Here is a 22,105-nt window from a genome sequence, read left to right as displayed (position 1 = left end):
GCCCTCGCTGTCGCCCTCTACCATAACACCTTATATCCCTCTTGACGTATACAGGCAGGAGATCGAGGATCTTGTCTAACTTGGGCGCTCTGCTGAAGCTATTCGTATTATCCTGCTTAACAACTATAGTGTTAGCGTTATAAAGCGCACAATTAATAACCGCCTATAGTTATAGAATCTCCTAGCGAAGTCTACTGAAGCTATAGATAAGCGTATTCATGAGCTTCTCTGTCTCTCTCTAAGCACTCAAGAGATTCTCCAAGTGCTTATAAGATAAGGTATACCCTTATCTAAGCGCTCTCTTCGTAAAGCTCGCAAGCGGCTTAGAATATAGCTTCGGGTCGACGATCCTAAAGAACGTAGGCGGCAGGAAGCTAAGATCGAAGCTCTTCTAGTTATAGAGGACTAGATCGGAGATATCGAAGGCTATAGTCGTAGGCTATAATATATCTTCTTTCGTAACTAAGGCTATTTCTATCCTTAGTAAGTAAAAAGATATTAGTAGCCTATACTAATACTAATTTTTCCTAAAGAGATAGGATCTACAAGGTCTACCGAACGATTAACCCTAAAGCTATCGAGCGTCGTCGATCAGACCTCTAACGCCGGAGAGGAGCTTATACTTACCCTAGGCTAAACTAGATATAGTATATTAATAGTTATATAAAGCTAGAACCCTTTAGATTTAAGATATATACCGCTATCGATAGATACTCTCGATTTATTATATAGATTTATATAGGAATCTCTACTCGAACAGTAGTAAGCGTACTCCGTCAATATCTCGACTGTATAGCTTCGAATAGCTTTCTACTACGTATTATACGCACTAATCTAGGCATAGAAATAGTGATATTTAGTAATACGCATCTCGCCCTTCGCTAGTCTACGTCAGATAAAGATCTTTAGCAGAAAGACTACTTCTTCTACGGCCGAAGCACTAAAAATCAACGGATTAAATCCTAGTAAAGACAGCTCGCAGGGTTAAGCGTATTCCTCTTCTACGAATATTTCTATATACTATAACGCGATAGGATCTTCTTAAAGCAGTGTCTTCTAGAGTAGATATCGCTTCTTACTATCTACATATCTATCCTCCGAGCTCATATATACTTATATACGAATACGTAGAATATTCATCTAATTCAGCGACAGTCTCGCCGGCCAAATACTATCCTAGGGAAGCTAGTTATAAACTACTACTATACCGACGTTCAAGATCATCAGCAATCCTTTAACCAAGGACTCCTTCGAAGGCTATAACAAGATATAGAAGAGTAGGATCCTATCGAATACCTACCACCAGCGACTATAGCGTAGTGTCGCTCGCAGCTTTAGCAAATTAGGCAGCAGCTTATAGACATTAGCTTTAACCCTAAAGATCCACTACTTTAGCTCTATAGGGAAAGAGACCAGCTATACCGAGCGGTATATAAAGCACTTCGGCTTCGTACATTACACCACTACCTATCTAGTAAGGAGCCTATACTAGGCGTTTATATAAAGCCGTATAGTATATATTTATAGTCGCCAGCAGCCGAGATAGCTAAGACAGCAACCGAGCTAGCTAAGACAGCAGCGGAGATAGCAGCGGAGACAGCAGCGGAGACAGCAGAGACATAGTTCAAAACAGTATTCACCTCTTATATTAAGCTTAAAGGTCCTTAATTAATTAATCTCGAATCTTAGGCCCTCGTATCTTAGGCCCTCGCACTTCGAAATAGTATCTCTACAGTCCTCCTAATAGGATACTATAGCTACTACTATTATAGCTAAATTATCTTCTTTAATAGCTACGGCAGCTTTAATAGCGGCAGCTTCTTCAACGCCTACACTATTAACACCGATACCTTCAACACTAGTAGCTATAGCTTTACTAGTAACTATAGCTTTATTAGTAACTATAGCTATACTAATAACTATAGCTACACCAGCGTAGCTAAACTCTCGCTTTTCGTCACTTTCTAGCACAGTAAGCGCAGCCCGGAGCTCTTATCTATAACTACGTCAACGAGAAAGACGTCCTCTACTACTACTACTACTACTACTACCGCCGCCGCTACTATAAGAGATTTATATCTCTACGTCCTTCTATCTCTAGGAGAGCCTAAAAGGGATAGAGCGGCTATAGGGTAAGTACTACTACTACTAGAAGAAGCTAGCTAACCTATCTTTTATCTATCAGTATCGGTTTCTCATATATTCCCCTCCTCCGAGACCATCGTCGATATCCTATCCTTCGCGAGAGACCTTATCTCAAAGCTCGATCGGAACGTACTCTAGCAATCAGGATACCAAAAGAGGCTACGAGATCAGTTCCTTCTAGCCGAGGATATTATATAGGGTAAAGAGAAAGGGCCGTTAATCGCCTACTTTCTCTCTAAGTAGAACCTCTTCCTATTCAGAAGCATTAGTAAACTTTACTAGCGCTTCCGGATAGAGAAAGGAAGATATTAGATATACGTTATAATCCTACGATCCTCGGAATAGGTAGCGCTACAATAAGAGGAGAAAGATAAGCTATTTATAGAGCGGCTCTTTAACTACGATACAGATTAGGGTACTACTTCTGTAGTAGTAGCAGAGGATGCTACTACTATAGCACAGGATACTACTACAATAGTAGTAGAGTCCTCTACTACAGTAGCAGTAAAGGATACTACCCCTACAGCAGTAGCAGAGGGTGCTGCATCTCTTACAGTATCTTCCTTATCGAGAAAGCGAGCAGCTTCTCTATCACGACGAAGCCAGCGGCTTAGGCGGCGGCGTCGATAGTAGACGAATATAGACTAAGATGCACCATACAAATAGCTTTAATATCATTATATCAGCGGAAATGACCAAGATGTACTATAAAATAGCTTCATTATAGCGACAGCGAGGTAAATGGCCTTCGAGATAGCACCTCACCACCTAATATCAGCGGAAATGGCCAAGATGCACTAAAAAATAGCTTCATTATAGCGACAGCGAGGTAAATGGCCGTTGAGATAGACATACATGATTTAATATGGGCGTTGTAATAGTAATTCAAGTATCTAAATTTTCTGCCGGTCTTAGAATATGCATAATTGTGCACTTTCCCAGGTGGCCGCTATCGTCCGCCGTACAGAAGCGACATACAGAGCAGCGGGGGATTTCCGAAAACCATGTCACTTTTAGTCGGTCGTTTCCATTGTCCAAGCTTCTGCTGTCCAGGTCTTGCTTTTCTATGCCCGTTTTCTTCTTTTTATCCCCCAGAGAGAAGAAAGCCCCTGAAACTTGAACGGCCTCTTTTATCGCAGCCTGAAGCAACATCTTATCTGTTCCCCGACCTGGGAAAACTTCGCCTGCCGAGAACCAGATTTCGAGGAGAATTCGCGGTATGAAAATCTGTGTCTTGCTGAAAGGTGTGAGAAAAGCAGTGGTTACACCTAGTTCGTAGCATTAATGGGCTCGTGGTGCTTTTGTGAGCTTGGCTTGTTTATTTGCTAGAACTGCCCCCAACCAGGTTGGATCCACTAGTGACCGCCTCTAGCCTATTAGGTACTCCCTACATCCAATCTATGCCTCGCCCGGGCGCGATCGTCGATTCTTTTCGCCGGAGGCTCCAGTACGCACCCTCGTCCCTCGTCTGTGGAAATTACGGCCCCAAGGATGGCTTCATCCTCTCTAATCTTCGATTTTCCCCATGGTTCTTTGTATAGCAAGAGTCGAACAGATTTTCAACCTTAATTACCTTCTCGGTATATCCAGACTCGAATACATTCTCTCCGAAATAATGACAGCCCCATCTTCCTCTGAATCACAACAAGCACGACTCAATCTTGCCCCCTGCTACTGCATTTTCTGCTGCATTAGTTTGTGACCGGCGCGAGATTTAGTGCTCGAATAGGTTAGAACGATCCCGGGGAATTGCCTCCAATTGAGCGAGACCCGGGTAGTTAGTTTTTAATGGGGACCCTCAGCTCGAGTCCAGAATTTGAAGCGCGTCGTCCAATATACTGAGCAAAGCACTGAGCAAAGCAATATATTCAAGTAGCATCGCAGAACTTTCTGGTGTCATCCGAACAATGCGGGTTGATGGCTGGACCAGCCAGGGATATGTTACCGAAGTGGAATACACTGGTGGCTATGGGGATATTTGCTACAGCTATGGGAGCATCAGCTTGGTTCGGGAGGAAACACATTGTGAATCAAGTTAGTTGGGATATGATTCAAATCGCAATGCGTTGATTAAAGTGGGTGCTACCTGAAGGTGTGCTGTGTCCTGTGGGAACCAGAATGTTCTCACGGACTCGCTCGTTTGGTATCATGAGATTCTCAAACTGGCACAAGAGCTCTCTGATCGACGCTTGTTTACCCTTATATTTCTCCTTCATTGGAATTTTTTGAGGGAGGCGGGAGTTAAATTTCCGAGCTTTTCTGTTTGATAGCATAATATATGACCTCAAAGTTGAACTCAATACATCTCTGGGTACAAACGTGTCTCTTGAGACACTAATTCTATTCCGACCCTAGAATTCCAGGGGGACTGGCAGAAACGGCTGAACTCATGTGATCGTATCATATAAGTACATGAAAAGGCCATCAAATGTTTCCTATTTTAGCCTGTTATTTTCCATTTTCGAAATAATTTGTGAGAGCGATTCAGATTGCTGGAGACGAATATCGTTTCGTGTCTGTTTCCAGGACAGTAGTTCATTCATTTCTTTACTTTCATATGTTGAATGAGGCGTATCCGGGCTTCCGATAAGAGTAAACGACGAGCCATCTGGAGTGTTTGTGACGATTACTTTGGGTATGTCTTTCGCGGGCTTTATGCGTATTATAGTGGACTCGCCGGGTAATTCAGCGAGGACAGGCACAGGCTTTCGCGTGATTATAGCTTGTGAAGAGGGAAGCTCCGCCATCGCTGGTGGAGACTCAAGCGTCGTGTCGTTTGGGAGTTCCACAGCAGACCTGGCCGTGGGCTCTGTAACTGAGAGCTCTGCAGCAGATTCCTTTATGTGCTCTGGGATCAGAACTTCATGAGGAATTTTGAGGTTTTGGAGATGATTCAATACCCGATCGAGTCGGCATTGGTGCCGAATCAACCGAGACTGTCTTTCCTCGGCGAGTCTATAGTCTCGAAGCTTCCAACGCTTGCGGTTTGCAGAACTGATTTTGCCCCTCCCCTTGCGCTTTGCCATATCCGAACGGCATAGCTCAAGGAGATCGGCCAGTTCCTGAGCCGAGTCGTCGGCGTCGGCAATGGTTGAATTGACCCAATTACGTTCAATCTCACCCAGGTGAGTTGACTTGGAGTCCCTGAGGCGCTTTGCCTCTTTGACTTGGGTGGAAACGTGATCGGTAAATCCGAGCAGTCCCCGTATCTGCCCATCCGGGCGTCGCTTTCGTATTGAAAGATCGATCGACAGCGGTGAAGATGCCGTCGAATCGGTACCTGTCTCGGATGGTGACTGTGGTGATGCTGATGGCGACGACACAGAGGAAATAGGAGAGTACTGTGATTGGGGTGACTGCGTCGACTTCTCCCACTGCGATAACTTCGGGGCCTCCGGCGATGGAGCGAGTTCTGGTGGTTGAGTGGCTTGTGGTACTTCTGCGAATTGGATGGCGGTTGTTATTGATGGGGCACTCGCCTGCGCAACTTGCACGGTCGGGCGTCTCTGCTCAGTCTGAGGTTCAAGAGCAGCCAGTTGCTGGAATCGGTCCGTTGACTGGTATATCCTGTTGGCCGATCGTGCTAACAACCCGGCAGTCGATTGGCGACAGATTGTCTTGGACTGATTCCACGAGTCCGCCGACCGGTGCCAGACTTCCATTGTCGACTGGTGGCATCGGTCTTTCGAATCGTGCCACACGGCGGTGGACCGATGCCATGCATCCATCGTGGATTGCTGCCATTTGGTTGCAGATTGTTGCCAGAGCTCCCCTGGTCGAGTCAGGGTACCCGTTGAGCCCGTTGAATCCATTTCTTGGTCGTTAATCTCTCTCTATGGTCTCTAATGTCCATCAAACCGCAAGGTGAGAGAGAGGAAGGGATATTGAAGGGGAAGTCCCACAGGTTTGATATTTCGTGGATGCCGTCAATGTCAAGGCTGGCGCGCGGGAAGAGCCTCCCATCCTCCTATTATAGACCGTAAATAAATGCCTAGAATGGCTGCTCCTTCGCTTGCCTGCATCGCCAATGCACCCTGAGAGGGGCTTTTGGCGTTGTTGATTGGCCGAAGCCCTGGTCGGGGAGGCGATGCTCGAGGCTTGGAGTGCGAGAAGCGAAGATCTTCATCCTGGCGCAGCCTCGCCTGTGTCATGCTAACCACTCCGTAGTTTTCTTTGGCTGAGACAGGCTCATTCCTTTCCCGATGTAAGCATCCACTCTCGTCTTGTTGGCGCAAGGTTGGGGCCGTCCCACCCGCTGAGCTCCACCGCTACCAGAATGATTGGGTGGCTCGTACAATCCCATCGCTATGCTGACTGCCAATCTGCGCTATTTATATCGCGTAAGGAGGGGTTGTTGTATACTGTAGCTGCTGTCCAAGGCGACAACTCACGACTCTCGTATTCGTACTCGGGGTCGGGTGTAATCCCTACGTGCGGAGTACATAACTATGCCCTAGTCAACCAAATAGTTATCAGTTTCAAGGTTTTTATGGGCCTTCTACAGCAGAACTTCACAACTTGTTGCTTTTGTCGGGACGCAACGACCGAATCCAGGCAATACCTTTTAGCACGACTAAGAATGTTGGGGGTGCCACAGGAAATTGGCTGATAGTAAGATAACGTAGGTATTCACCCATCAGAGTGAGCCACCACATCAAATAACTTGCACCTACGCGTGCTCTCCTTGAAACGCCCACTATGCTACGAAAATATGCTGAAGACAAACCCTATCTAATAGGAAGGCAGAATCCGATTAACCATCAGGATATTCAAAATGGCTGTATCAATTCTATACGCACGACCGCGGCGCGTTGTTCTACACCTTACCGCGCCGTCTCACTAGGCGACAATCCCGTGGTGATACTCGTGATATCTTTTATCGCTTAACCGAAAACAAGGAGCATTCGCTAAAATATTAGTTACTCGTTACTGGAATACGAAATCCTCCGCCTAGGTCTCTTTCTTCTTTATATAAGATATAGCTTTTTTACTCGTAACGTGCGGTTCTATAAAACCACCTACGATCGGCAAACATCAGCTATCAGAGTTTATCAATCGCTAGCTAGAACTTCGTAGGCGTTGTTTTAGGCGGCATAGCTATTATCACGCTCTAAACGATAAGCCGAAGACCTTGAGATGTAGACAAACTCAATGGGCTTACGACGTTGGGATACTAAGTTCCTTCTTCGGGCGGGCAAAGCGCATAACAGCCATTACGCAACTAGTAAGGCTTCATCGGGTAAGTTGAACGTCCGGCGAATCCAAACCTGTCGATCGGCTCGTTTTGGTTTCCCACTGTAGATTCAATAGCACTCTGCTACTGGGTGATCCAGACGGCTGGATTGGCCCCCGTAATCGGCAAGAGGTCATCCTCTAAAACCCAAACACAAACCAGCGGGCCGCTGAAACGCAAGAAGCCCCGAATTTGTGTACACGCGCTGTTAAAGCTAATTGTTGGCGCTACTTTGAGCGTATTGGCTGTTAGTGAATTCTTGCCTCAGACCGAAAACTGTTTCCCCTTCTTCTGATTAAATTCCCGATTTAATTAGCTATGAATATGAGCATCGGGTTTTCGTACAAAAAATGGAGGATTGGCCACGGCGTCGGATCTTCTCTAGAAATATCTCGGGTATCGGCGCAATGTCGAAAGTCCCTCGTACGAGGCGTCGGATGTCCTTCATAAGAGCACGCTGAATGTACTTGCCTTCCAGAATATGTAGGGATCATATGCGAGAAACTCTGGCCAAGAAGCCGGGATTGTCGAAGCTCTATGCGCCTCCTTTGCGCCGGCATGCTGCTGAGGGACCCCTGGCGTGGGAGTGAGCGCTACGCCTCCTATTAGCGACATTGGTCTCTCGCCATTACTGCTAGCGGCTGTGGGGATTCTTCATGGAGCGTCAGCCTGGTCTTGGCCTTACCCGAGATCTCAGAGCTAATTTGCACTCAAAAATCACTCTATTCAATCAACACTCCCGCCTTCTCTTCGGTCATTTTCTTCGGTCCCCTTGTTCCTCACCAGGTCATTGCTGGAGAATCGGCCTTGCTGCCGCCAGTAGCAGTTATCCTCACATCCCTCATCTATCAGAAACAGTCCCCCTCCTATATGTCACATATTTCCTCACTTTGCTATGCTTTGTGACAACTTCGGGTAAGGCAAAATACCTGTCACTGCAGAGTCAGAGACGAGAAGAACCTTCTCCCAGCTGTTGAGACTGCCATGCCTCTTAACGGTGCATGTGTATTCTATGCGATTTCAATCACATACAAGTATTAAAGTGTGGCTGGGGGAAGTCTGGCAGTAGATGTTATCTTTGGATGGATTCCGGAGTTCTTGATCATAATCCGCTGTTCTTCTGCTGGTATTATCACCCAAAATTTGGTTCGCGACCGTGCGGAAGAGAGGCTAGACTTGGCTTATCGCCTTACAACAATGGTTGTACTACAGTTTGAGACAGTGCAATTCCCTTTTCTCTTACTTTAACTCCAGTACGTTAGTTTTGATTAGGTCTAGTGAGAGTGTCTCGTATTCCGGCTAGGAATTCTGCAGGATTTGACTCATCAGAAACGATACGTTTATCTCCAGATAGCTTCACCTATACAGTCATGCGTGTCACAACCGGGGGTGGGCCAATCATCCTGAGCCGGCTTCTACTTGAGTCATAATCTTACAACCCTTGAGGCATGCATGGGTGGCCTAAAGCCTAGACGACTCACCGACTTCACGAGTCTGCAAAAAAATACATGTTACGTAGTACCACATTTTCGAACCAGACGTATCTACGAAACAACATATCCAACCATAGAGAAGTAAAAAGCCGAATCAATGGGTTTACGTCAAATTACCATCTGCGCTTTTGATTCAGGCCTTGACGGCGGCTTTGAGTCTGAGTGAGATCGAGTCGGGCTCCAAGGTGGGAATGATTCCCACGGAGACCGCCACTTAGGCGCGTCGATCCGTGGAACCGAACCCACATTCCCCCAGGCATCAGCGATCACCCGCACTACTAGGTATTCGTGAGACACCCCTTTATCATCGAGCTTTATAGGTCACCTATTTCTGGAGTGCTGTGATGCGATGGACCGAAATTCATTGCAATTATCATGTCTCGCCCATCCCTGCCATGCTCAGCGGCCGATGAGGACGTTTTCGGCCCAATCGTGGACGTCTCGTGTCAACGTGGCTTCGACTTTACTTTGCTCTTTGAAGAGACAATCTTGACTTTACTTCCAATCACAGTTCTCTTTCTATTGGGGGCCCTTCGTATCTGGACTCTTCGGCACGCGTCAGCGAAAGTCAATCGATCATGGCTGTACGCGGCGAAGGAGGTGCGACAAGCTTTCGATTGCCTGCAAATCTGGACACGGCTCCAACTAACAAACTCGTTAGACAGCCTTGACTCTGCACATAGCTCTTCAATTGATCCTTCTGATTCTTTGGAGCAAACCCTTGATTCCCAATACGAGAGCGACTGTTCCCACAGCTTTTGCAAGCTTGTGTGTTTCTATATTTCTGCTCTACCTGTCTCACCTCGAACATATGCGATCCTTGCGCCCATCGACCATTATCTGTCTTTTCTTGGGCTCTACTGTACTCCTTGATCTTTCCCGTCTCCGGACACTTTACTTTATGCCAAACAACCGACCGGTGACGATTTTGTTTGCCGTGGGTTGTGCTGGCAAGATTGTCAATCTAGTACTCGAGTCGACAGAAAAGCGATCATTGCTGAAAAAAGGATCTGATGAGATAGCGCTTGAATCAACTAGTGGTATTTTCAGCCGCAGTACCTTTTGGTGGCTGAACGGGCTGCTCCGAAAGGGGTTGAAAACCAATCTTACAGTGGACAGCCTCCCCGACCTAGATGATGCTATCAAAACAGCTTCGAACCCAGAGGAATTAATCAAACTGTGGAATAAAGGTAAAGTCTAAGCGTCCGCTCCTTTGTCTCTTGGTCTCTGAGTCTGATTTGGAATCCTAGCCAACAAGTATCGACCCAACGCATTGCTTTGGACCCTCGTTTCTCATTACAGGTGGGAGTTCTTGGAGGGCGTTCTGCCTCGAGTTGCATTTACCGGATTCACTTTTGCCCAGCCGTTCCTGGTTCAGCGTGTGCTAGATTTCATGACCGAGCCCGAGAAGATCAATTCTAAGAACTATGCTCGTGGTCTCGTCGCGGCATATGCGATAGTTTACGTCGGGATTGCCGTACGTGATTCTACTCTTTGATGCTGCTATGAAGATTCTCAACCCATTAACCTTTCATGTTACAGATATCCTTTAACATGTACCAGCACAAAACCTGCCGTCTCATCACCATGGTTAGAGGAAGCTTGGTTACCCTTATCTTTAAGAAGACCCTGCGCATGAGTACCTCAGCCGTATCCGATGCGACAGCAGTGACTTTGATGAGTACCGATATCGAGCGCATTGGGAGTGGTCTTAGGGAAATGCATGAGCTTTACTCAAACTTCACGGAAGTTGCTCTTGCTCTGTGGCTGTTGGCCCGATTACTCAATATTGCAACTCTCGCTTCCACTATAGTTGTTGTCAGTATGTTAAAGCTATTACGCTCAACTTTATCATGACTTATATTGACCTATTCTGAAATAGTCTGTCTTATTATCGGGATTCCGTTGGCGGTCGCGTCTGGCAAAGCTCAGGGTACATGGCTCGAAGCTGTAGAGAAGCGTGTTGCAGTGACTTCCAGGGTCCTTGGGGTCATGAAAAGTATTAAAATGACAGGCCTGACAAAAGTCATCTCACACAACATCCGAGGGCTCCGCTCGCAAGAAATCGGAGCATCATTTCTTTTCCGGTTGTACACCGTTTTAGTCATCACGTTCTGTTAGTGAAACTTCGACTTATAACAGGACAACTGCTAATAAAGTATACACAGCTTATGCATCTTCAGCACTGGCTCCTGTATTTGGTTTTGGTGTTTACATCATTCTGGCGCGAGCACATGATTCAACTACGCTCACAAACAGCATAGCGTTCTCTGCGTTAACGCTCTTTTCTCTGCTTGATCAGCCAATGACTTCCTTTGTGGATGGGTCGGAAGACATTATGGCTGTTGTGAACTGCCTCCAGAGGATTCAGAAGCACCTACTTGATATAGAACGTGATGATTTTCGCATGACCCACCAGCTGGATACACCCAGGCTGATTGATTTCGACCCGGTTGATGAACAGCATTATCTCCGATCACCTTGTGTCATTGCTCGGGATTTATCGGCGGCATGGTCAGTCGACGATGAGCCAGTACTTAATGAGTTGAATTTCGATATTGAGACCGGGCACATCACCATGATTGTGGGACCTGTCGGTTGTGGTAAGTCCACATTGCTGAAAGTGCTATTAGGAGAAATTTCAGAAGTCTCTGGGACCATATCTACCACCTTCCAGAATGCTGCATATTGCAGTCAGTCTCCATGGATTACCTTTGGCACAATTCAACAGAACATCATGGGTGCATCACAATGGAATCGACAACGTTATGATACCGTCATCCAGGCTTGCTCCTTGCAGATGGATCTTCAGCAGCTTCCGGCTGGCGATCAAACCAAAGTTGGTGTTCGTGGGTCTCGACTGAGTGGTGGTCAGCAAATGCGAGTGGTAAGCTCTCAACCTCCGAAGTTGAGGACAACGGACGCAGGCTCAACTTAAATGTAGGCATTAGCGCGAGCTCTCTACTCGGCAGAGCCTGTACTCGTATTAGATGACGTTCTCACTGGGCTTGATAGAGAAACCGAAAGAACCATTCTTGATGCTGTTTTCTCGCCGCATGGCTTTATCAAACAGAACGGACGGACAGTTATACTGGCGACGAATTCAGGTTTGCCTAGCATCCCCTCGCCCCCATTGAATATGCCTAATAGCCACTAGCACATCATCTTCCGTACTCTGACTTTGTCATATCTTTGAATGAAAATGGGCAGCTTATTGAGCAAGGCTCATATGACAATCTCGTGGCCGCCCATGGGTACGTCAGTATGCTTGCCAGCAAGGCCACCACCGTTGCGACCACTAGAGCACCTGATTTGGTCCTCGATGATGAGACTTTAGAAAGTCTCAACCTCAAGGATAATGAAATTGACAGCACAAGCCGGCGGACGGGCGAATGGGCTGTCTACCTTTATTACTTCCAAAATATTGGATGGCCTCTCTTGACACTGTTTTTGGCATGTTCCATCCTGTTCACTTTTGGACTCACATTTCCACGTAAATGACAGTCTTACTCATTAAGAATTTCCCAATACTGATCACAACATCTAGAAATTTGGCTACAATGGTGGACTGTTTCCAATGAAAAACGACCGAATGAAGACATCGGATACTGGTTGGGTGGCTACGGTGCTCTAGGTCTTCTGACACTCTTGTCAACGTTTCTTGCGAATTGGTATGCTAATGCTTACGTTTGTGTGATGGAAACTTACTTTCGATAGGGTCTTTGAAATGATGATTATACCCAAAACTGCCCATCGTTTCCATGAGATTCTTCTCAACACCACAATGAGGTAACCGCCACCTTGATAATACAAGAAGTCTACTTCAACTAACTAATTTTCACCTAGTGCTACCACCTCATTCCTTACCGCAACCGATATAGGATCTACCACGAACAGGTAATTAAGTATTGCTTTCCTGCTCCTATAAGTATCCGTGATAACACGATTCGCCGTCAGATTCAGCCAAGACTTGGAATTGATTGACGAAGAGCTTCCAACAGCATTCGAGCTGACGATATACGCTACTCTCGGCTTTATAATCGAGGGCTTTCTTGTATTTGTCGGCTCATCATATGTCACAGCAGCAGTGGTTCCGTTTGTTGTCATTGTGGTTTACTACGTGGCACAGTACTATGTCCGTACATCTCGCCAAATTCGATTACTGGACATCGAAGCCAAAGCGCCTCTTTTCTCCCAGTTCTTGGAAGCATTGAGTGGACTATCCAGTATTCGGGCCTATGGGTGGTCAGAACACTATCAACGCGAAGGGCGAATTGCTCTGGATGCTTCCCAGCGACCCTTTTACACTCTTTACTGTATTCAGCGCTGGCTGAGTGTTGTACTGGACCTTATTGTGGCAGCCATTGCCGTTGTCGTGGTTTCCATTGCACTTTCGATGAAAGGAAGCCCTTCATTGAATCTGCTGGGTATTGCGCTGTTCAATATTGTGAACTTCAGTTCGACTCTCCAGCTCTTGGTCACACAGTGGATTGGACTTGAAACCTCTATTGGAGCGGTTTCTCGTATCCGCTCATATGTGCAGGATGCTCAAACAGAGGACCTGGACTCTGAGAGCGAAGTCGTTCCAACATTCTGGCCAGAGAAGGGCAGTGTCCAAATTGTTGGCGTCTCAGCCTCCTACGAGTGAGTACTGTGCCAGTCAAAATAACGGGCTCAGGCTAACTCTCCTCTAGCTCTTCATCAGCTCCCGTTCTTCAAGATGTTCATCTCGACATCCGTGCTGGCGAAAAGGTTGCCCTTTGCGGCAGAACTGGCAGGTTGGTTCCTTCTACGAAAGTTATTCATAGATTTAATCGTTCTGATATTGTTACAGCGGGAAATCCTCGCTTATTTCAATCATTCTGCGATTGCTGGACCTCAACAGTGGCTCGATTCACATTGACGGTGTAGATATCTCCCGAGTATCACGATCGCATGTTCGGACCCGCCTGAACACGATTCCGCAGCAAGCTTTCTTCTTGCACGGAAACGTTCGACTCAATGCTAACCCCCAGGGAGATATGCCGGACGACGTCATTATCGATGCACTCCGAGCGGTGAATCTTTGGTCGTATCTCGACTCCAAAGGAGGCTTAGATACGGATATGTCCGAAGACATTCTTTCCCACGGTCAACAGCAGCTTTTCTGTCTGGCGCGAGCGCTGTGCAAGCCTAGTCGTATCCTCATCATGGACGAGGCAACAAGCAGGTATGCTCTTTTCGACCATTTAATCAATGGAATACTTTTATCTGACAAGAAGCAGTGTGGACTCGGAGACCGATATCCTCATGCAAGAGGTCATTCGCACGCACTTCAAAGATCAAACCATCATTGCCATCGCACACAAATTAGACAGCATTTTAGACTACGACAAGGTCGCATTCATGGATCATGGACGGATTGTGGAGTTCGATTCACCGAAGGCACTGTTGTCGCGGGAAGGATCTGCTTTCAAATCCATGTTCAATACATTTCGCCGTCGTCCAGAGTGACCCTCGGGCGCTGGGAAATCGATAGATAGATCGCATCACTTATATATTTTTTTTCCTTGGTGAATATAACGCTTTGCTTGGAATTGTCTTGTTATCTGTCGTCTTGGTGAGAACAGATTGAGCATCCTTTTTTCATTCACATCTATCCTCACAGTACGTGGCGAGATTGTTTGCGCGATCCCATCGATGACTGGGTACTTTCCCTAATTACTCTATACTGGGGGAGACGTCTTTGCATGATCCCCAAATCCAGTCTAGGCCGACTACAAAGAGCACCAGCACACCCAGCGCGACAGATGCTAGCTCACATGCGCCCCTTCTTGCTATGAGGCTATCGTTGAATAAACAGAAATACTGTAAGGGGCTGCATAATTCCATTACCATTTCCGACTTGGCTTTTGTAAATAGATCAGGTAGGCAGGCAAGTTCTCACGAAGCTCGAAGGCCACTTTCGCTTTTAATATACACTTCACAATATAATGACTGAGTCAAAGGGGTGCTAGGTATTCAGCTCGTGGATACGAGAGTCTGCCTCACCTACAGAGCTTCGCCAGGTCCTCATTCTCGTGGTAGAACTCGATGACCTGCTATAAGCAGTCCGCAATGTATTCCCACAGCTCTTCGACGGTGCCGAGCTCTACTGAACGTGTCTCTGTTGTCGAAGATGAAGCCCGGTTCGTGTCTTGTTAATATTGCCCGCCGCAAGCTTCTGGATGAGGCTGCTCTAGTGGACGCCCTCAAGAAGGGCCAGCGCTCTGCTACTGGGCTAGATATGCACTTTGATGAGCCTCACGTTAACCGCGAACTGGGTTAGATGAAGTATGTGGAGATCCTGTCTTATAACGTTGGTCCTTCCCTGGACTCTCAAATTGGCTTCGAGTATCTAGGCATAGAGAATATTATCGCGTTTCACGAGAGAGGTAAAGCCGTTACTCCCGTTAATGCGCACTTGATTGCCAAGGTTGGATTCTCTAGACTTTGAAGGATTATAAAGAAAGTAAATTGTTTCAACCTATTTATAAGCTTCTTAAATAACGAATTATGAGAGAAAAAGCATCCTCTTCGCACACCTTGAAAGGTCTATGAAATAAGACCTCGCTTCGCAACTTGAAAAACTGACACCACAATATATTGTTCCACTCTCACGGAGGCAGCCTGTTCTGTGGACGGAACAGGGCGGCGAGTCGTTGGTCTGCTTCACTAAGGTAAAATGGAAAGGCTGATACCTAGACCTAGGGGCCAGCAAGTTTCAACAGAGAGGATGGTGTTTAGATTAGCACCTTCTCATCACGTTCTGCGGTCTTGTAATTAGGTTTTCTAGACACTTGAGTTGATTGCTATTTCACCACCTCCTTTTTGCCTCTAAGCTTTGTTGAACTCACAATTAGGCGGTCCTTTATTCCTCCAAAACCAGTCCTTTAACTTGGTCAAAGTAGTAGAGACTACTATCAATAACTTGAGAATAAACGGTAGCCCTAACAGCAATCTAGATTCAACTACCTCTTTGACCCTCACTAACAAATGGGGTGGTGATAAAAAGAAGCCTCACTAAATTTGCATGTCTGTAGGCGTGAACCTTCCGCAAACCACCAGGTCCTTTCCCTTCCCCTAGTAACATTGTTCTTCGTTCGCAACGGCACTCAGAACTGCCAATCATTTTTGCGACTCACCTTCTCTCCGACTGGAAGCGACGACGATCAGCACACACTGGAATCACCTGACATTGAGCGACCCCACCGCACTAACCCTCTTAGTTCGGTTGATTCAGAGGAACTGAGAGGAATAGACCACTAGTCAGCACAGGTAGGATGTGTCAAGGAAAGGAAAGGGTTGCCAAGACCAAAGTGACCCGCCAACGCCCCCGCTCCCCCGCCGCGGCTTCAGCCTCAGTAGGACATTTGGCTCTACAAAAAACGAAGCAGAGGATATATTCTGCTGTCGTCCAGAGTGCTCAATCGACTTAACACGAATCACTCAGTTTCCATGGCGAGCCGTGCGATGAAGCCCCTCCCTTACGATGCGTATACCGCGGCCATTATTTGTCCGCTGGAGGTAGAAATGAGTGCTGCGCGATATATGCTAAATGAAGAGCACGTACAAATACCAGGGGAGCAGCACGACACCAACCATTATATTCTTGGCCGACTTAGCGGGCATAATGTGGTCATTGCGTCTTTGCCGCTGGGCTCTCAGGGCACCGTCTCTGCGGCAACTGTTGCGATGCATCTGGCCCGAACCTTTCCCAACATCAAGCTACGGCTGTTGGTGGGAATTGCTGGAGGTGTACCAAGCCCAAAGAACGATATTCGATTAGGCGATGTGGTGGTGAGCACCCCGTCTGGCTCCTTTGGTGGCGTGGTGGAATATGATCTGGGGAAGCAGACTCCAACCGGCTTCGTACGTAAGGGGTTCCTCAGTCCCCCTCCGACAGAGTGGAGAGGTGCAATAGCCAGGATGAAGTCAGACCATCGCGTTCGCTCCAATAAAGTGAACGATTTTGTGGCAGAGATGTTGGCAAAATCTCCCAGACTGACCGAGTATGAACGACCGCACCCCCAAGAGGATATTCTATTCAGTTCAGACTACGAACACAAAGCAGGAGAGCCTACATGTGCAAGTTGCGACCTTGCAAGGGTGGTGCATCGCGAAACACGCGAAGTTCCTCATGAGCCGGTGGTATTTTATGGGCTGGTTGCGTCCGGAAACCACGTCATGAAGCATGCCAGCGAGCGAGACCGGATCAGCATGGACTGCGATGGAGTCCTGTGTTTCGAGATGGAGGCTGCTGGACTTATGAATGGGTTTCCCTGTATTGTTATTCGCGGGATTTCCGACTACTCTGACTCTCATAAGAATGATTGTTGGCAGCCGTATGCGGCAGCAGCGGCAGCAGGGATTGCTAAAGAACTTCTGGGTTATCTGGTACCGAGCAATGGTCCGTAACCAGTAATCCCCATGAAAAATCACCATTTTTCGACTGTCTTCTGCCTGGGCGCTAACTAGTTGAAATAAACAGTGCCGCATGCCAATGACGATCTCACCACCGCGTGCCGCCGGCATCTCTTCGTGACGGATCCAGAAAAGGACAAGCAGCGCATCGAGAGTGACAGGGGCAATCTGCTCAAGGATTGCTATTCATGGATCCTTCTCGATCCTCAGTTCACTGCGTGGCGGGAAGCTGAACAGAGTCAGCTTCTGTGGATCAGAGGCGATCCGGGCAAAGGAAAGACCATGTTGATGATCGGTTTAGTGCACGAAATCACAGTGCAACTGCAAGGCCAGCCGGAAAATGGCATTCTGACGTACTTCTTCTGCCAAAGCAACCTCTTGACCCTGAACAATGCCGTTTCTATCCTTCGCGGGCTCATCTGGATGATTGTTGACCAAGACCAGCCACTGATGCGACACGTCCTGGTGGAGTACGAGAGGTTTGGGGAGAGACTCTTCGACGGGCCCAATGCTTTTTTTGCTCTCCGCTCAATCTTTTTCAATATATTAGAAGATGCGGGGCTTTCCACCATTTACATCCTCGTTGATGCGATTGACGAGTGCGATACTGGGCTGGATACATTCTTGAATCTGATCGTCCAGACTGCTTCCGCATTGTCTTCCAAGGTGAAGTGGATTCTGACCAGCCGTCACCGACCAGATATTGCCCAGATACTTGGAGACAACGCTTTTCAGCACCACATAGATCTGGAGTCAAACGGTAGACTTGTTTCCGAGGCAGTATACTCCTTCATTGGGTATAAAATGGATATTTTATCGCAACGGAAGTCTTATGACTCTGGCCTAAAGACTCATGTGGAACGTGTCCTACGTGAGAAAGCCGGTGACACTTTTCTATGGGTGGCACTGGTATGTAGTGAGCTGACGAATGCCGAGAGCTGGGAGGCCGAATCAATCGTGGAGGACCTTCCCTCAGGTCTTCATCCATTGTATAATCATATGCTGTCCCTGATCAAAAACCTGCGCAAGGGCCAATCCGAAGTCTGCTACAGAATTCTCCGTTCAATGACCTTGACCTTCCGTCCTGTCTATTTGGAGGAACTGCAATCCATTACTTCTCTCCCGCCCCGTTTGGCAAATGACATGCACGCCTTGAGAAACACGATTGAGTTGTGTGGCTCATTCTTGACGATTCAAAGGAATCAAGTCTACTTCATTCATCAATCCGCAAAGGATTACTTGACTGCTAGCAGTGGACTGCAGATCTTTGACGCTGATCAGACAGACGAGCATTGCACGATCGTTGTGCAATCCATGCGGACCATGTCCCACGTCTTGAAGAAAGATGTGGCAGATCTCCAATACCCGGGGACCTTGATTTCAAATGTCCCAGCCAATGAAATTCTAAGAGATGTTGCCTACGCTGTGTGTTTCTGGATTCACCATCTACTGGAGTTCATGTGCAATTCTACTAACTCCGATGGGCGTCGTGATCTACTCGTATCGGTGCATGCTTTCCTGCAATCTCATCTTCTCCACTGGGTCGAGGCGATGAGCCTCCTTGGAAAGGTATCTGATGGACTGCGGATGATTACACTGTTGAAGTCCTATCTCAAGGCATGTTCCTTACCCATCCTGAACGAGGCCCAAATATTGACAGTCCCTAGGTCTCCGTGGACAGAGATCTATTCCACTTGATACATGATGCAAGTCGTTTCCTCTTGCAAAGTCACTCGATTATTGAACAGGCTCCGTTGCAAGTTTATTGCTCGGCATTGGTCTTTGCCCCGGAAAAGAGCATAATCCGTAGCCAATTCAAACACTACATGCCCGACTGGATCCTCAGCTTATCCACTGTGCGTGAGGACTGGAGCTCGCTGATCCAAACTCTCGAAGGCCATAGTAGCTGGGTCAATGACGTTGTTTTCTCGGTCAAAGGAGACCTTGTTGCATCTGCATCAAACGATCATACGATTCGTCTATGGGATGTTGTCACAGGCTCAACTCAAGCGTCGCTGGAAGGCCACACTGATTTGGTGAAGGCTGTTGCGTACTCTCCTAATGGTCATCTCCTGGCATCTGCCTCCAATGACTGCACCATACGATTGTGGGATCCAAATACAGGAGGATCCTGTGGTATGCTGCCTGGGCATACCAGCCCAATCAATTCCATCGCCTTTTCACCAGATGGAGTGCATTTGGCCTCTGTGTCTAATGATCGTTCCGCGCGGATATGGAACACCGCAACAATGTCACTACGGCATGTTCTCGAGGGCCATAAAAATTGGGTAAGCGATGTTAGCTACTCACGAGACGGTTGCCTGCTTGCAACGGCATCCGGTGATGGGACAGTTCGATTGTGGGACGCCGAATCCGGGAATCTCAATTCCAGATTAAGAGGAGGCATGGGCTGGCTAAATTCAGTTTCACTTTCCCATGACAACCTATTAGCTGCTGGTTCTTCAAACGGACTTCTCTACCTCTGGGATATCTCCAAGGGAGCCTTGTGTGCTACTCTCGATGGCCACTCTAGTAGCATCAACAAAGTTACATTCTCGCTCGACGGACGCCTCTTGGCTTCTGCATCCAACGACCGCACAGTAAGGTTATGGCAGACCTCGCAACCTCGTGCGGTCGCCACGCTGGAAGGTCACATAGCGGCTGTGAGTGCAGTTGCATTTTCGCCAAATGAGAATCTGGTTGCCTCTGCATCGGTAGATGGCACGGTCCGGCTTTGGGATACTGTGAAAACATCGTCATTCAGAAGCCTAGAACGACATATGGCCTCTATCAATGCGGTGGCCGTATCGCCAGATGGCCGGTTGACAGCTTCTATATCCAATGACAACACTGTCCGATTATGGGACATACTGACAGGTGCACCACGTGCTGTAATAAACCGGGGGCCTGGTCACAAGAGCCCTGGTTCTGCTTGGTCATCCAACGTTGCGTTCTCATCGAACGGCCAGGCGCTGGTGGGAACCTGGGATGATCCTACGATCTGTCTGTGGGCGGCCTCCCGTGAGGGCATCGAGAAATGCTCCTACCACGGTTACTATGCGGGAAATGTATTTCCTGTTGACCACATTACCTTCTCTCCAGATAATCGACTCATAGCATCACTTTCCTCTGATGGAATTGTGCGAATATGGGATGTTGCGTCGGGATGGACACGCACAACGTTTCAAGGTCACCAGGAAGCTGTCAGCGATCTTAGTTTCTCACCATGCAGCCAGTATGTGGCATCTGCATCTAAAGATGGTTCCATTTGTCTCTGGGAAGCAATGACTGGGGTTTTAATTGACACTCTCATCGGCCATCTAGCGAGTGTGAACGCGGTTGCATTTTCCTCGGATGGTCAGCATATCGTATCTGGCTCCATCGATACCACAGTGCGAATATGGAACGTGGCCACGACGCAGGTCCAGATCATCTTGAGAGGCCATACCAAATCGGTCGATAAGGTAACCTTCTTTGATGGTGATAGACTGGTCTCTTCGATCTCAACGGGTGGTAGAGGAATTATCTGGCGTGTCGCAACGGGTTCTATTGAAAATGAAATTTCAAGCCATGCCCGGTTTCTCTCCCTAAGTTGCCAATTCTATGCACGCAACTTTCGAGGATATAGTCTATATATTCATGATAGGATGACGGGCAACAGACAATACCACAGCACACCTTTTGTCCTCTCTATCAATCGTGGGTTCTTCGAATTTGTGTCATTCTCGAGGGACGATAAGGTCATGGCGATGATATTAAGCGACGATACCATCCATGTACGGAGCACTACTACATCGCACGAGTACTGCACCATCAACATGAGTCGGACCAAGGAGTCGCGTGACAGGCTACCGGACCGGTTGAGCAGACTGAATCCGAGGCCGGCACAAGCCACGACGATCAGCATGGTGAAATTCTCACCACACAATGACCTCCTTGTCTGCGCATCGCAGAATTCCGTCTACGTTTGGGATGTGGTTACTGGGGGCCTCCGCAGTACTTTCTCCGAGCACTCGAGCGACGTTAACAGCATCTCTTTTTCCCCTGACGGGCGTCTGATCGCCTCGGCATCAGACGATGGAACCATCCGGCTCTGGGAAGTTGCGACGGGCATGTTACACAATATGATGGTAGTCAACGGGAGCAGCCCTCTTGTATTTTATGGGGATGGGCGGTTCGATTACCCTGGTGTCCCTCAGTTAAGGGCCCCGGGGACAGGGACAGATTCCGCTCGGGCTCCAATCCCCCGCCCTTTGTTCGTCGTGAATCCATGGGTAACGTACCGGATGGACCACATTCTGTGGCTACCCATAGAATATCGAGCTACTTGTGTAGCCGTTCGCGCAGCGACTCTTGTTTTGGGCCATTCCTCCGGTGAACTGACAGTAATTGAATTCGATGTGAACCGTATTCCTGTCCGTGCACGCTGATCCATGTGTTGGGACCGGGGATGGCGTGTCATTATTTAGTTATTCCGGCTAAGTGCGTGTCATCAAGTCTTCACTAACACTGGAGATGACACGCACTTGTCACACGGGGCCAGACAAATTATAAGAGATTCTTCGCATTCTTTTTCTTACTGGCAACAACCAGCAGCATTAACATCACCCACCCTCATCTACCCCAAGGTCCTGCACAAATGGCGTTGCCACTGAAAACCTTCAGTTCCACAAACATAGAAGACGTCTTATGACCAGTGGGATGACGTATATCTAGACACGCGGCGGAAAGTCGGAGTCGAGTGTCCGTCTTCGCAATGCATAACCTTATAGTTCAATGATTTCAATCACTG

The 22,105-nt window shown here is 47.6% G+C and overlaps 5 protein-coding genes across 5 annotated transcripts; 4 read left to right on the top strand and 1 right to left on the bottom strand.

Annotated features, from left to right (window-relative positions):
* Positions 1–4,580: 4,580 nt before the first annotated feature.
* On the bottom strand, positions 4,581–5,957 carry N7482_008405 (uncharacterized protein; the record flags this gene model as incomplete). Its single annotated transcript, XM_056690529.1, has 1 exon — positions 4,581–5,957. The coding sequence occupies one exon, from the start codon at positions 5,955–5,957 to the stop codon at positions 4,581–4,583; it is 1,377 nt and encodes a 458-aa protein (XP_056540294.1).
* Positions 5,958–9,246: 3,289 nt separating this feature from the next.
* N7482_008404 (P-loop containing nucleoside triphosphate hydrolase protein) lies at positions 9,247–14,364 on the top strand (the record flags this gene model as incomplete). Its single annotated transcript, XM_056690528.1, has 15 exons — positions 9,247–9,471; positions 9,533–10,061; positions 10,122–10,348; positions 10,414–10,693; positions 10,754–10,987; positions 11,040–11,758; positions 11,816–11,978; positions 12,029–12,364; positions 12,419–12,542; positions 12,589–12,660; positions 12,718–12,768; positions 12,829–13,515; positions 13,566–13,649; positions 13,706–14,080; positions 14,136–14,364. 15 exons carry the CDS (start codon positions 9,247–9,249, stop codon positions 14,362–14,364), a joined length of 4,335 nt encoding a protein of 1,444 aa, XP_056540293.1.
* A 603-nt stretch (positions 14,365–14,967) lies between these two features.
* N7482_008403 (D-isomer specific 2-hydroxyacid dehydrogenase NAD-binding) lies at positions 14,968–15,178 on the top strand (the record flags this gene model as incomplete). The annotated part of the gene is made up of 2 exons (XM_056690527.1): positions 14,968–15,042; positions 15,071–15,178. 2 exons carry the CDS (start codon positions 14,968–14,970, stop codon positions 15,176–15,178), a joined length of 183 nt encoding a protein of 60 aa, XP_056540292.1.
* Positions 15,179–16,347: 1,169 nt separating this feature from the next.
* Positions 16,348–19,011, top strand: N7482_008402 (uncharacterized protein; the record flags this gene model as incomplete). The annotated part of the gene is made up of 2 exons (XM_056690526.1): positions 16,348–17,299; positions 17,381–19,011. 2 exons carry the CDS (start codon positions 16,348–16,350, stop codon positions 19,009–19,011), a joined length of 2,583 nt encoding a protein of 860 aa, XP_056540291.1.
* Positions 19,012–19,139: 128 nt separating this feature from the next.
* On the top strand, positions 19,140–20,830 carry N7482_008401 (WD40 repeat domain-containing protein; the record flags this gene model as incomplete). Its single annotated transcript, XM_056690525.1, has 2 exons — positions 19,140–20,777; positions 20,801–20,830. 2 exons carry the CDS (start codon positions 19,140–19,142, stop codon positions 20,828–20,830), a joined length of 1,668 nt encoding a protein of 555 aa, XP_056540290.1.
* Between the last annotated feature and the right edge of the window lie 1,275 nt (positions 20,831–22,105).

This window comes from Penicillium canariense, assembly GCF_028826845.1.
Source record: "Penicillium canariense strain IBT 26290 chromosome Unknown utg000006l_segment0_segment0, whole genome shotgun sequence".
NCBI classification, from domain to species: Eukaryota; Fungi; Ascomycota; class Eurotiomycetes; order Eurotiales; family Aspergillaceae; genus Penicillium; species Penicillium canariense.
The sequence above is the reverse complement of the archived record's forward strand: the minus strand, read 5'-3'. Positions and strand labels throughout refer to the sequence as shown.